A 15,585-nucleotide genomic window follows, 5' to 3' on the forward strand; every position below is an offset into this window, starting at 1 on the left:
GGGTCGTAGTCAGGTCTTATGTGTTAAAATATTGGGCCTGATCCTGCAGTCCTTACTAAAACCTATTGAAGTTAATTTGTAATGGCTGAGAAAGGACTGCAGGCCTCAGCCCATAATCAGTTTGCTTTGTAATTCTGTATTATTGCAATGAACTGTCTAATAATATAGAATTTGTGGAGAGGAGGGGAATCATATAGATCAATTAAATTAGATGTTTTCTTTGATTTTGTTGATATTTTCTATCCCTGTGTAGTACAGACTGTTTGTATTGGATTGCCGTCTGCCCCCAGTCTCTTTTTCATATTTTTATGAGTATACGTTTTATCAGTGTAATTGCTTTATGAAGGGAAATGGTGCACTGGCTTTTATATTTACTTTTTGTATCTTATACAATAATTTAATCGCTTACAGCAATCATTTTGGGCCTAGTTCATTAGAAATATTCAGTCCACATATGCACAGTTTATTTGTAACTGATGTATTTTTCCCTAGCAAATTACAGTACTTTATTTCTAATCAAGAGCAGATTTTACATCCACATCTCCCTAGGGTACTGGGCAGCACATCCACAGAGAGGCATAAATGAGAAGTAAGAACCTGTTTATATTCCAGCACAGTCTCACTGGGCCTTCGATTTGGTTTTGAGGGGTAAACAGTAACTGCACACTCTTTACTCCAGCCCAAGCAGGTGGGCAGGGGAGCAACTAGAGCCTGGGCTTGATCCACCAAACCCTCTGGCCATTGATACAAGGTGGTGATAAATAAGCTGTTGGTTTAGCACCAATAGAAAATTATGACAAACACCACCCCCCCCTCCAACCTCATGCCGCAGGAGGGCTGATTCCTTTCTTCCTGTGATGGCACCAGTGACCTTGTGTTAGAAGTACACTCCAGCCCTTAGTGCTTGTTGTAAAACGTTTTAAGGTCCTTGGATGGAAGACAGTATAGATACCATCCTGCTGATTGCAGGATAACAGCCTAATGTATTATTTATGGTATGTAATGACAGGTATGCTACCATTTTGTTGCTGAAATGAGTACGAGGAAATAGTGATTAGTGTTGTATTTCATTAGACAGGATTCCAGGTAAATGCCCTGTGGTAGTCATTTGTTCAGACTTCGCAGAAAAGTCTGCATACAGAAAGAAATGTTTCTTCATCCTCATATTAAATGTTTCTGCTTGCCAAAACACTCATCTTAATGCTTACATGAGTTTGTTTTTAATTTTTGGCCACAGCCTGCACCTTTCTGGAAACGTGTCCAGGTCTTGTTTTGCACATTAGGGTTTTTGTAGCTAACTTATCCAGAATTAATGTTTTACGGTCATGTTTCACAGGTGTAAAAGGCAAACAAAGTCCGTTTGAAAATAAAACTCGGGACATGTCTTATTGTGCTATTTAGCATGTTCTATTCCCTTTGTTGTGAGTCATGATGGTCTTATTTATTTTTTATACCTGGCCCAAGAGGGGGATGCTAATGATCCAGCCAGCAGACCAAATTCGGTGATGAATCCTGGTAACGTGCCACCTGAGGCACTTTGCGCATACACTAAGAAGACTGCATGTAAATGTTCTGCAGTGAATTTCAGACGGAGTGGTAGGCTGTTGAGATTTCTGAACTATATTGGAGCTGTTTCTTCAGGTTACCATATGGAAGCCAGTGACTTTGAAGCCAAAAGTCCTGCGTTTGAATCTTGCTACCACTTTCCAATGTATGTGTATAGTTTTACGCCACCACGTTATTTTTTCCTTTCTACAGAGCTTGTTAAGGAGAAGCCAATGCCAAGGATAGGCTAAGAAGGTTCAAGATGACAACAACGGTAGCGACAGACTATGACAATATTGAAATCCAACAACAATACAGTGATGTGAACAATCGCTGGGATGTCGACGACTGGGACAATGAAAATAGTTCTGCGCGCCTGTTTGAGCGATCCCGTATTAAGGCCCTCGCTGGTAAGCATTCAAGTGATGAGAACTCAGTGCCAGTAGTTGACAAAACAAGATTTCTGTTCAGTAGAAACCTGATGCGATAAGAGTAAATTATTGCTTGATGTCACAGCCGAAGTATTCCTCCTTGAATTTTCTATGTATTTTCCCCTGTTAAAAACACTATATTGACTGCCTGTAAGCACAAAAGCCCAAGATTTAAAATTCTAATATAATTGAGTAGAAGGCCTTATTTATTTCATATGTAGTGTCTTGGGAGGAAAGGAAGAGGCTCCTTAATGCATCTTAACTGTACTAAGCAACTCATTCGTTGTCCATTATAGTCAATGGGCATGTCCTAATACGTTACTGTGGTTTAAAGTTCCTTTTCCAGAGCCTGTAAGTGAAAGTTCTCAGGCAGCCTGAGTCAGTTTCCCTGAATGATTTGAATTCTTTGAAAAGGAGGGACTCCGCTGTCCACACCCACATCATTATTTGGCTAGATCACGCTGTCTGTTGAATGTTATATGTGTACTTTAAAATGTAACATTTCTAATCATTGTCTTGGAGATATATGTAGATGCTGAATGTTTTTAAACAGTTTCTCACACACAGTATTGTTGAAACACAAGGATTTTACACATTCTTCACAGAATACATGAATGGGTGTATTAACTTGTCTTGCAACTCAAAATAAATTCCTAATCTCCAGTGCATAGAAGACATACTCATATTTTTCAGAAATATGGACTTATTGCTTAAAAAACAAGACAATAGAAGACCAAATTCTTCTGTAGTTACACCAGTATGAATCAAGAGTAACTCCAGTGAAATCAGTGGAGTTACTCCAGATTTACATCGGAGTAACTGATAACCATTTTCATTCAGTTTGTTTATCCGAATGCCACACAGAAGGTTCTGTTAGCCAGTGTTCAGACAGAGTGCGCAGTAGTAACTGTCTTATTCTCCTATTAGCTTTCTTAGTGTCTTTCTGAATAAACTGTTATGAAATGTCACTCTTAGCCTCTGGGATTTACATTTTTTACAAAGTAGGTGGTCTCTGGTGTGTCGTGCCCATACACTTCTCGTCTAGAATATAACTTCTGACTGAATTTAAAAGCAATGTTTTGACTCATCTGCTATGGAAATAAGTTTAGAAATCAGAACTACTTCAGTTATGTATATCAGATGGGAATCTTCGCAGTTTTAAAAATTTTGGCCACATATTCAAATTATTTTGATTCATGGTCCTATAACATACACCATTGCCAGCAACATTAATTTCTAGATCCTAAAGGAATCTGAAGGACAGTATAACTTCCACTGTTTCGCAATCTCTTCTCTTGGCAAAGTTTAAAACATTCAAGCTGTCCTTAAATAGAGAAAAGCTATATTTTGAGGCTTTCACGTCAGTAGTAAATACTGACAAAAGTGTAAAATATCTAAAGTAATAAAGTTTCTAAAATCCATGCAGTTTCTTGTCTAATTACATTCTGATCATCATGCACATTGTATTTGGCTTTATTTATTTTATATATTTTTTTTGTTTAAAGGCATGTGATTATTGCATATTAAAGGTTGCACATTAATGAAGTATGTTTGAGTAGGAAAGATACTGTGTCATGCCCTCTTAGCTCTGAGGCACTGTTCTGCAAAGTAATTTTTGTGCATGCTGTAAATGATTGCCTGAATCTCATGGTAGCATGCCCACATTCCTAACCTCTGAACAAAATGCCTCAGTAGTGTGGGACATACTGTGAGCAGGGAAAATGGCTCAAAATGTGCTGAGGTTTCTGGTCGTTGACATTTTGATTAGAAGAACGATTACAAATACAATAATTGTTAATGTCTTAAAATATCTTATTTATAAAATTCACTTTGGCAAGGTGCAGGAACTATCTGCTTTCATTCATTAGGACCAAACTATGGGATGAATCCTGCAAGGTGCTGAGCACCCTCACCCAACCTATTGAAGCCAGTGGGAGTTGAGGGCTTGCATCACTTTGATGTTTCTAAGTACCGTGTAGTATCAGGCTTAGAGCTGGGTGACAGGAATGTAAAATAGTCCATGCAGCTAAATAAAAGACATATCTTGCAGCTCTTACTCATGTGATTAACCTGTTGACTTCAGGGGAACTGGAAGGGATGAAGGACTGGGTCCTAATCTTAAACTTTGTTACTTTCAGAAGACCTTACTTTTTACAGATCACATCAGCACAATGTGAATTTGAAGTTATGAGGTAAATGTCTGTTCTAAAACAGTGAGATACTTTTCAACTTAATTTTTTAAAAATTAGGGCCTGATTCTGATCTAAGTGATGCAGTAGTGACTCCAGTGAAATCAGTGATGCTATACCAATATTAAACCAGTGTGAGATCAGAATCAGGCCCTGTGACCTTTAAAGTTTGACATGAGGAACAAACTGCATTTTACTACTACCAAGTTAAGATACTCTGTGTTTTACTTTTATCCAGTAGATTTGATGGTATTTTTGTCACAAATATGACTAGGAGGAATTAGGCACTGGATATATCTGCCGTTGAAGTCAGTTGCCCCATTGACTTCTGAGGCAACTAGATCACACCTTATCTGAGTTATAAATAGTAAACATGAAAACAATCACTTGAAGGATATATAACACAAGGTAGGTGCTTAAATAATTTAGATAATCTAAAAGAGATACCAGTTTCAAAGCAGAGAACCTACAGCAGATTTGATATGCAGCTATATTTAAACACACTCACTTCTCCTGTAGGAGAATTGATTAGGTTTTTATAGGCATTACTCACCAGTATTATAATTTTGATAAATTTTTACCTTTTTGACTTTGCATTTTATTATTGGCATTGTGAGCGCCTTGTGGCACTGAGACTTGTCTTGCTCCTTCCACTGGTGCAGCACTGCTTGAAATACTGGCACCCCAGAATTTTATTTCAGCTCAAAGGTTGTAATTATAGTATAGTCTGAATGAACCACTGCTGCAGGCACCACTTCAAATACATTTTTTGCTTCTCTGCCTGATGGATTATCTTTCCTCCAGTCTCGCCAGGCAGACAGGCAGTTTCAAATTTTTAACAGGTGAGAGTAGTTAACCATCGGAGCAGACAAACAAGGAATGTGGTGGATTCTCCCTCACTTGGAGTCTTTAAAGCAAGACCAATCTCTTTCTGAAAGTTATGCAGTAGTTCAGCCGCAAGTTATTGGGCTAGATGCAGGAATCGCTGGATGAAATCCTATGGCTGTGTTATGCAGGAGGTCAGACTAGATTATCATAGTTGTTCCTTCTGGCTTTACAATCTGTGAACCTATAAATCTGACTACAACCATTTGAATATGGATACAGTGAGGTTGGTCATTAAATCTGTAGAATTTTCTCCTATCAATATACTGTTCTTTATAATGCGTATCTCCATGTCCTTGTTATCCCACCCTATCACAGAAGTCTGCTGTGTATCACATATCCAACATTAGTCTTACAGAACAGACCCTGATTCATTATGCAGCTCCCGTAAGTAATGGTAGTCAAGAGTGGCACTGCTACAGGCATTAGACACTGTGTACAACAGATGCTTCTGTAGTCAGTGTGAATAATCCTGCTGGTTCAAATGCCATCTGTCCACATCACACGTTCTTGTGAAGTGATAATAGAAAAAGTATGCCACTTCCAGAATATTCCATTTCTCAACTGGATGTTAATAAAGAATTAGCCCAAATTTTTCAAATTTGCTTGCCTAAAGCTAGTCGCCTAACTTCACATTTTAAATGTTAACCTTTGTCCTTCAGATTTATCTGAGTAAGTAGGAGCTCTAAGACTCAGCTATAAGACTCATAAAGATGTAATACCTTCATAGTTTATGGAATCAAAGAGGCTTCTCTCCTTAGCTTTTTTAGGGTGTAGCTCATGTGAAGCTGTGTACAAGCTTTTGCCCTTCCTTCTATATGGAAATGCATACGCTAGACCCTACGGTTTAATTTTAATAGGTGAGTGGCACACCACAAAATGGTTCTAAGGCAATCTTGGGGGGATTATGAAGACCAGCAAGAGAGGGGAATTACAGGATCAAGAGCGCTCCACTAAGGATACTCTATCCACAATCCACCAGACATTCATGTCTAGGGACTGTTAACAGCCTCATCTGACCTTAAACATCATGGTGGTGCATGGGGACAGAAGTGATCCTCTAGATAAGACAAGACCCATGCCATGCATGGGTCATCATTCATTGTCAACAACGTGAGTTGCATTCATAAGCAAATTGTAGGAAATGAAATTGTTAAAGAGTTTATCCTGGTCATGTATTTTTCATTGTTAATATGGGTAATATATGGGATTTTAGGCTTAGAGGACAGAAAAATTCATACTGGACATGTGCTAGGCAGCTACAAAGTGAGTGTCATATGTCGGTAGATACACTGTAGCCCTTGGGACAATACTTCAGCCTGAATTTGGACTACTCACATTTGTTCACAAGGCTCCCAAAAGACCTCATATACTGAGTGAGTGCATTTTGGTAGGGTTTTTTTTTTTTTTTTTTTTTTAAACTAAGAGTATTTAGTTCTTTGGATAAAACACAGATATACAGATCCTGATCAAAAATGGGAAAGACTGAAATTCTCTTATCAAGGTACTGCTTACATTATTTTTTAGGCATACACTGCTTGCTCTTGTTATCTGTCTAACATATCACTAGTACCAAAGTTTCTGTCCCTTCAGCTTACGAAGTACCCAGTAAAAATACAGTCAAAATAAAGCATTGGGTCCAAAATCAGTAACAAAGGAATAGAAAGCAATGATGTAAATTTTGCACCTTTATCAGCGTTAAAAAGGCTCATTCGTACATGTGAAAGATACTACTGAGATTAATCTTTTCCAAAATCTCTTTCATGAACCTCTGTCAGTTAAGACATCTGGGACCATAATAAAAATAAGTACATTGATTTTAAGGAGAAGCATTTAAGGGAAGTGGAGCTTGCAGTATATGGATACTTGTAAGTGATATAGAAGCATTCAAGGCCTCACAGACAAATGGAAGCCAGGTATAAAGAACATCTGAAGGAGTCACTTGATACAAAACAGAAACCCACAGTGCTGAGTTAGCAGATGCACCTCTTTCACTGTCTATTTAGGCAGCTAGAAGTCTCAGGCCTGCTCAAGTACTGAATAAAAAGTACATTTTCATGTTAATATTCAACTGTGAAGCTGTTTTAATTGCTTAAACCAACCTACATTTTTAAGGACTAGATCCTGCCATCATCACTCACATTGAATAGTATCTTCCTCTACATATGGTCCCATTATTTCAGTAGTACCTAAAATAATTGCAGTCTTGTAACTCAGTGAAAACAAGGGGACTAATCATGTGAGAGAAGATGATTTGCAGCAGTAAGGGTTCCAAAATTGGAATTTAGATGACACTATTCTTGGTTCTTCAGACCAGACTGATTATTCAAGGCTTTCTGATTTATTTCCTGTAGCAATGCATAGCCCCCCAGAGAAAATGGAAAAGAAAGGAAATGCATGTATTCTATTTCTGGTTGCTGAGGTCCCCACAAATTAGAGCCTGCTTCAAATCTTGTTCTGTTTCTTTTCCTTCCATTTTTTTTCTGACGCCTTTTCTTTCCTATCTGACAGCACTAAAACAGCGCTAAACCTAGTCTCAATTTTCAGAAATGTTCATTAATTTTTGGTGCCCAGCTTTAGACACCTGAAGTTTGATTTTTTCAGAGGTATCAATCACTCATTGCACCCATTGATTCATTTGGTGGTGTGGGTTTTCAGCACCTCTGAAAATCAGAGGTATAGGTGTCTCAAACTGGACACCTAAAATGAATCAATCCTTTGAAAATGTAGGCCCCAAAGTCTAAGAGAGAAGATTCATTTTATTGATACACACAAGCCTTTCCATCCATCCACAGCCATCTGGTAAGTGACACCCATACAGCAGAGCAGTTAATATTCTTCCTCTTGGAGAGCAAGCATATCACAGCCACTTGCTGAATTGTGTCTGATTGGAAGAGAAGGGACCACAGCAATCTCTCATCAGGTATAAATTAGCAATTTACAGGTTAGCCATTTACAATTCTTTCCTAGTAATCCTACATTTTGCTCACTAATACCACATTCTGGCAACAAAGCTCAATAAAAACTAATTTCTAAATTTTATTATGCCAGGCTTAGGAAATGATTATTTCACTTACACTTGCAGGAGAGGAGGGAGAGAGAGAGAGAGAGAAGAAAAGAGTAGCCATTGCTCAATTTAAGTTAACAGCAGCTTCATGGCCAGTTACTAAGGCCAAGTCTAGACTAGAAACTTTTGCTGGTGTAGTAGTGTAAGTTAGGGGTGTGATTTCTTACCCTCCCTCCCCCCCAACATTTCTATATTGGCAAAAGCCCTAGTGTAGACTCAGTTATACTGACATAAAAGTACTTTTGCCGGTATAGCTTATTTTGCTTGGGGAACCAATATAAGCTGTTCCAGCCAAAAGCCCCTTTTTGCCGTTTATAAACTGTGTCTACATGAGGAGGATTTGTTGGTATAGATGTACTAGTACAGATCTACCTGGAGATATTTTCTAGTGTAGACCTGGCATGACATAGGTAGGGCTCCGCTTCTGGAATGGCTTCTTAATAAGTACTGTAATCTTCGAACAAGTACCTACTGGAACCAGTATGGAGGTAAGTGAGCTTGAGGAAAAATGAATGTGATGTTCTAGTCCCAAAAATCAAGGATATAATTTTAGCATCTAATGTGGCATTGAGGGAGGGAGTGTGGCAGAAGAGATACTATTACATTTTTGTACATCACCTGCCATTCTGGTATAGAGCAATGGTGAGCACTCTGCTGTCATGATAACAATAAATAAAGTTTAACCCCATCTTTCGCTAGTAAATGATTTATTTGATTTTTAAGGCTGTTGGGAGAATTAAAAAAAAAATTAGCAAGCAAGTAGCAAAATTGTTTATTTTTTGTTTATTTTAATCCTTGCCCTTCTCCCCATGTTTTTTTAAAAGGCCTTGACGGGCAGGTGCAGAGGGAAATCATGTACATGGATCAAGATACATGAACACTATATACAGTAGTAGATATACATTACAAGTAAATGATACAAATCATACTATTTGTTGCAACAGTACCATTAAACATAGTTTGGGGCATAGGCAGTTGGTGCAGCTGGGTTGTTACAACCCAGAAGAACATGTTTTTGGTATGGCATAAACACAGGTGTTGATTGTGGCTCTGTTATCTCTCAGTAGGTGTAGGGAGTAGATGATGTAGGAATACGTGTTTTAAATATGGCTAGTAGGCAAGCAGCCCAGATACATTAAATCAGTTGCTTTTCCTCTGTGATTAAATATCAGATCCATGATCTTGTACAACTCCCTGATTATAAAACCAGTTCAAACCAAACTGCAGAAAAGGGAAATGCTATATATATATGACCAGTTTGTTTAACTGATACACCTTGGTTTGTTTAAGGATAGTAATTGCAATTATGAAATGATAGGATGAGTTGGTTAAGGAAACTTGATCCAAGTTAATAGCTATATGATACAGCATACAAATTTCCCAGGTATGACAAGTATAACTGTCAGAATAGACTTTGAGCTTAGTTACGTGTCTTGGGAGTGGTCTAGAATGTGAAGAGTCACTGGCAGCATGTGCTGGAAACTTTGAAAAACACGGTCATTTTATGCTTTTTTGGGACCAGCAATAGCTTGTAAGAAGTGGAGAAGGGAGAACTCAGCATCTTGCCAGAGAGTAAGACTGAAATGGATAGATATGTTAATTCCTGTATACTGAGCTCTGGGACTGGAGTGCAAGTACCATATTTCCCCCACCTAATCTCATAGAAAGAGCTTCAAGCGTGCATCAGTCTTCATGCACAAAGAAGAATGAACTTCACGCTTATGTGATTCAACTGAGGACAGAGTGAGCTGTAAAATTGGGTGGTTTAGCTAAATGGAAACTTCTCAAAAGTGAATGTAGAGCATCTGAGAAAATAAAGTGACAGAGTCTTTGCTCAATGTCTTTGCTCAATGGAAAGGAGGCTGGAAGCTGCTGGAAACTGGATATAAATCTGGATGATTTTATTTTTTTGCATGTGAAATTCCCATGAGGTAACAGGGAAGCCCTATGGACTTGATTCTGTTCTCTTACACAATGGTTTTAAACCCATGTTAGCTGCACTGACTTCAGTAGAGTGATTCTTTGATTTACATTGCTGTAAGTGAGAAGAGAATCATGTCATTGGACCTCTTGATTGGTGCAGTACAGTTCTGTCCTGTCTATCTTTGTTTTCATCACCTGCTCATCACCATGGTATCTGAAGAGAGTGGAGCACTGTGGAGATGTGCTTTTGGCTGCCAGGGTTGCTGAATTAAGTGGGCTGTAGCTTTTTGCATCAATTGGACTAGGGACAGGATCTTAAAAGCTGTAAAGAGAAGGCAGGATATTATTTATGAAGGGAACTAAAATACTTCTGGGAGCCCAGTTGCACAGAGAAGAAAGAAAATACGGTAAATAAGAAATCTTTCATGGAGGATAACATGCATGGTAGTGACATGCCCAACTGAACATCAGTTGTATCAGATGAAATCATGCAAAAGTAACATGTTTCTGGAGGAGAGCTATCAGTGTAGAATGGAAAAAGATCAGACTCTCAGCTGGTGTAAATTGGGATAGCTTCAATAACTGCAGTGGAACTATGCTGATTTATACCAGCTCTGGAGCTGTCCCAGAATGAGAATCCAGAAGATTTAAAAGGCTAAAATCTACAGCTTTTGTTATTAGTATCAACAATTTAGTACATTTAACGGTTAGCCCAGGCTCTTTTCTGTGCTAGTTACTGCTTATAGTTTTAATTTAGTAAAATACTTAAGCATTTGCTTCATTTTAAGCATGTACTTAAGTGTTTTGCTGAATCATGACTTTAAAAAATAAGTTTCTTGTTGATAGTTGTCCACGCACCAATAATGGCAGATATTTTAAAAAGAGACTTATGACTTTCACCAGGGATTAATTTGGCCCATAATACTAAGTACGTCTTTCAAAATCTATCCATGAGCCAATAATTGCAGAGAAATCTGTCTGCAAACATTGTGTACATAGAAGAAAATGTTCTCATGTCTGTCTTTGAGCTTCTAACTAGCCAGGCTTCTGTGTTTATGGAGCCAAAACTCAATGTGCTTTGAGTTGCTCCTTCTTTTTGTTGCTTGTGTGCCCCTGTAGTATAAATAATATCTAGCAGAGCTTATTTCAAAGTAAAATTCAGTACATGAGTTTTTAAAATGTTCCTTAATTTCTAATACAGAGATATTCTGTAGGGGAAAGATTAGTGACCAAAGTATCCTGAGAGACCACAGATTTGACTCCGCCTTCACTGTTCAGCATGAACTAAAGTACCAGGAAACTTACTTTGTATTGGTCTTTCTGATAAAGGCCCAGAGAAGAGCTACAAAAATGATTTAGAAAACACCACCCCTTATGATCAGCCACAAGAGACGATTTGGAGGCAGCTTGATCATGATGACCCTTAAACCCTAACACAAAGCAAAGATATCTGACCTTAATGCTAGATGGTAAATGATAGATAAGCTATCTGGCCCTTAATTTAGTGCATGAAAGCATAACAGAATCCAATGACTGGAAATTGAAGTTAAAAAACAAATGAGGAGTACGTTTTTAATAGTGAGGGTAATCGACCATGGGGATAGCTCACCAAAGAACGTGGGAATTCATCATCACTTGGAGTCTTGAAATCAAGACTGAATATCTTTCTAAAAGATAAGCTTAGTTCAAGCATAAATGATTTGGGCTTGATCATATTCCCTTCACAGTAAGGAAGAATAATTCTCTCCACTGGAGGAATCACTTATTCTTTAGCCCATGTTATGCAGAAGGTCAGACTAGATCAGTGGTTCTCAACCCATTTACCATTAAAAATGGTAAAGGGCTGCATGTGCAACTCTCTATGTGTTATGTGGGACACATCCACACAATATATATACTACCTGCATGGCCCTGAGGGTGTCACATGGGCTGCAACTGTGTGCTGGTTGAGCCACAAGTGGCCCATGGGCTAGGGGTTGGGAACCACTGGACTAAATGATAATGTGGTCCCTTCTGGCGTTAAAAATCTATGAACCATGGTGCTGTCAGCTCTGCATGGACTTCAGAGACCTCATGGCACTTCCAGTTTGCCTTTGTCCTTGGAAGAAATGTCCTCTTTCCCATGCTGTTGTGTGGGAAACACTGTACATCTACACTATTCAGTTTGTGTGAAGCATTTTAGAACCCTTTAGGATGGGAGGCACTATATAAATATGAAATTTCAGGTGAAGTCAAGATATTTACTGTGTTGTTACTGAGCTGGCTGAGTGCTGAATGAACCTGGTTTTTACCCTTTGCGCCACACCAAAGGCTATGAATGCTGCATGACTCATGCACCTGCCTTTGCTGTTGAACACCTTCTGCAGGGATTGAACACTGCTTGTCTCTTCCTGTCTAGATTTGCTCCTGCAGTGTCCATGCATTTTCTCTCTACCAGTTTGAAGGATAAGTGATGCAGCAGTGAATCTGGAAATGTGAAAGCGTTGCTCATTTAGCTCACTGACCATTGACGACAGCCAAGATGATTAGAGGAGCTCAGAGGATTTTCTGTGAGGGAGTAGCCTGGGGAGGTCTGAGGTGCCCTGAAAGAGACTTTGAGGAGAGGAAGTTGATGGTGAGGAGGTGGAAAGAAAAGAGATGAGAATAGGAGAAATACAGAAGATGGGGACAATCCATTTGCAACAAGGTGACAGTTCCTAGGATTCTCTGTTACAACGCAGGGCTCCTCTACTGAGCAACTCTGAATGCAGGGACTAGAACCATAAAGGTGCAGGGTAATCACAGCTGGCTCATAATAGCAGGGGATGTTGTTAGCTCCAGTCAGAAGGTAAGAAGGATTGGAGTGTTTCTTAGGGGCAGTGGGAACTAGGAGCTGGGATGGAGGAGGCCCTGTAAGGAAACCCTAGGAATAGCCAAGCCTGAGGTGAAGCATAGGTTGTGGTTTATGTTTGTTTTTGGTATTTAGTTACCAGTAAAACCTTACAAGTGGGCAAATTTGGACTATATGTAATATGTATGTGCACTGTTGCAGCACGGTGAAAACTCCACCAACTTATACATAGAGCACTTCTTGTCAGGCATGAGGCATTATTGGAGTACTAGACAATTTCCAAATCACAGATAGGGAAAGTGTGGGTGGGGGGATTTGGAGTAAGGAGCTTTTAGAAAATGAGATGGATATTTTCTTTATTTTGGCTTTAAAAGTAAGTTTTCCAGGGCAAGGATTCTGCATTTGGGATTAAAAAAAACCTCCAGAAATATTAGTTTCTTCCATACTTAATCTTTCCCTTCTCTCCAATATTTCATTTTGAATTAATTGCAGTGTCAGTGCTGGCCAGTACTGTGGCTTCCTGCTGGAATTTTGGTTCTAGTGTGTAAGAAGCCACTCGGAGTCCATTTAAAATATGTCCATTGGTAAGGCTAGACCAGTTGTCCTTCCAGAACTCTCACTGTCCATTGGCAAAATAAGAAGGAATGTGGTGTTTTCTTCCTGAGCAATGGCTGATAACAATCAGGATATATAACATATACAAAACAATAAGCACAGTATACTCTGTATATAGACATGGGATGTGTATGTATGTAAGAACGAGAGATTACAAAACTAAATACATGGGCCTAATGTGCTCGTATCTCATGTACCTAGCTTCCATTTTATACAGGAGCACCAGAAAACTGAAGTGATCTTCTATGCATTAGCAGGAGTGTTGTAAGCAAGACACAAGTAGTAATTTTTCCGCTCTACTCTGCTTTAATTAGGTCTCAGCTGGAGTATAATGTCCAGTTCTGGGTGCCACATTTCAGGAAAGATGCGGACAAATTGGAAAAAGTACAGAGAAGAGCAACAGAAATTATTAAAGGTCTAGAAAACATGACTTCTAAGGGAAGATTGAAAAAAATTGGGTTTGTTTAGTCTGGAGAAGAGAAGACTGAGGGGGGACATGATAACAGTTTTCAAGTACATAAAAGATTGTTACAAGGAGGAGGGAGGAAATTTGTTCTCATTAAGCTCTGAGGATAGAACAAGAGGCAATGGGGTTAAATTGCAGCAAGGGCAGTTTAGGTTGGACATTAGGAAAAACTTCCTAACTGTCAGAATCGTTAAAACACTGGAATAAATTGCCTAGGGAGGTTGTGGAATCTCCATCATTGGAGATTTTTAAGAGCAGGTTGGACAGACATCTATCAGGGATGGTCTAGAAGATAATACTTGGTCCTGCCTTGAGTGCAGAGGACTGGACTACAAGACCTCTTGAGGTCCCTTCCAATCCTACACTTCTATGATTCTATGCCTGACGTGACTATGCTATAGCAAAGCACAACTTTTCCTGCCTTACATGAAAAATTAAATATTTAATATTATATATTAAAATAAAACTATTGAACATTATGATCTCGGAGAGTCTAATTTAGCTGGGCTTGAACTGAGGAGCAAGAGAGGAACAGGTCATACAGCAGTTTCAAATCTTCTCCAACTTTTATAAGTTACTGAGCAGCAAATGGAAAAAATAAAACACTCTCACTTACCTGCTCACAAATCACATTGCACAAGTTGAGGAAATTTTGAAAATTACTGAGTGGGTAAAAAAGGAAAAGAAGCAAAAGAAAGAAAAAAGCCATCATTGAAACATAGACATAATTCATTCTATTGAATTCAGTAGCAAATAAGAAAGAAATGGGGAAAACAAAAAGTTTAATTTTTTTTTTCAGTTTTCAGAAATCAAATCTAAAAATTTTAATTCACTTAAAAATTTCCCCTGAAAAAAAATGGATGAAAATTTTTCATTCAAAAATATCACGGGGGAAAATTTTTTTTACAAGTGCTAATAAATAGTAAACTAAATTAAATACCTGATGTAACTGCATTGGTTTTGATGGAGTTTCACTATGTATGTATTTACCCAAGGTTGTTGATGTAAAGGAGATAAGCAAACCAGCACAACTAAACTTTTCTTTGGCCGCAAGCTGAGTATAATTGACACTTAACACTTCAGATACATTTTCTTACTTTCCTGATTTGACAGTGAAGGTGATTAAAATTCAGAAAAAAACACAACTGGATTTCACTAGGTGTATAAAACATCAGTATTTTTAACATCCGTGACTCATTTAGCTGCCCTTTCCCAGTCATCCTAGTTTCTACAATGGTAACATCAATTCTTTCACTGGTCATGGAGCTGTGCAAATTGTTCTTAGGAAAACCTGAAACCAGGTGCAAGTGACTTGATTTCATTAAAGGGACAAGGTGGGTGAGGTAATATTTCATTAGAAAATTGATAGACCAGATTTGTCAAAAGTTTTTCAAATGTTTTGTGTAGCTCTGGCCCCAACTTCATTTTGAAACCATGTGAAAGTTACAGGTTCACTTTGAGGCGTCAGTATGATTTGTATCTAAAACTCAGAGCAAAGCTGTGAGAGTGCCAGACTGGGCATACTGAAACCAAAGCAAATTCCTCCAGGAACCCTGGGAAAGCAAACACTGCTGGTTTTTAGTGAGCTCTTTCCCCCTCCTTTTTAGTGCCGATGGACGTCCAAGGTGCAAATG

At 38.6% G+C, this 15,585-nt stretch overlaps 1 protein-coding gene across 2 annotated transcripts in view; it reads left to right on the top strand.

Moving 5' to 3' along the window:
• Positions 1 to 15,585, top strand: part of SPTBN1 (spectrin beta, non-erythrocytic 1) — a 187,995-nt gene that overhangs the window by 60,947 nt on the left and 111,463 nt on the right. For both annotated transcript variants that reach the window (XM_067565154.1, XM_067565155.1), the window contains exon 2: positions 1,759 to 1,955. In XM_067565154.1, the coding sequence (XP_067421255.1) occupies positions 1,808 to 1,955 (148 nt within the window). In that variant the 5' untranslated portion in view covers positions 1,759 to 1,807. The remainder of the gene's footprint in view (positions 1 to 1,758; positions 1,956 to 15,585) is intronic.

The sequence above is a fragment of the Emydura macquarii genome, unplaced genomic scaffold (genome assembly GCF_026122565.2).
Source record: "Emydura macquarii macquarii isolate MOO-44397 ecotype Brisbane River unplaced genomic scaffold, CSIRO-AGI_Emac_v2 contig_2676, whole genome shotgun sequence".
Lineage (NCBI taxonomy): Eukaryota > Metazoa > Chordata > Testudines > Chelidae > Emydura > Emydura macquarii.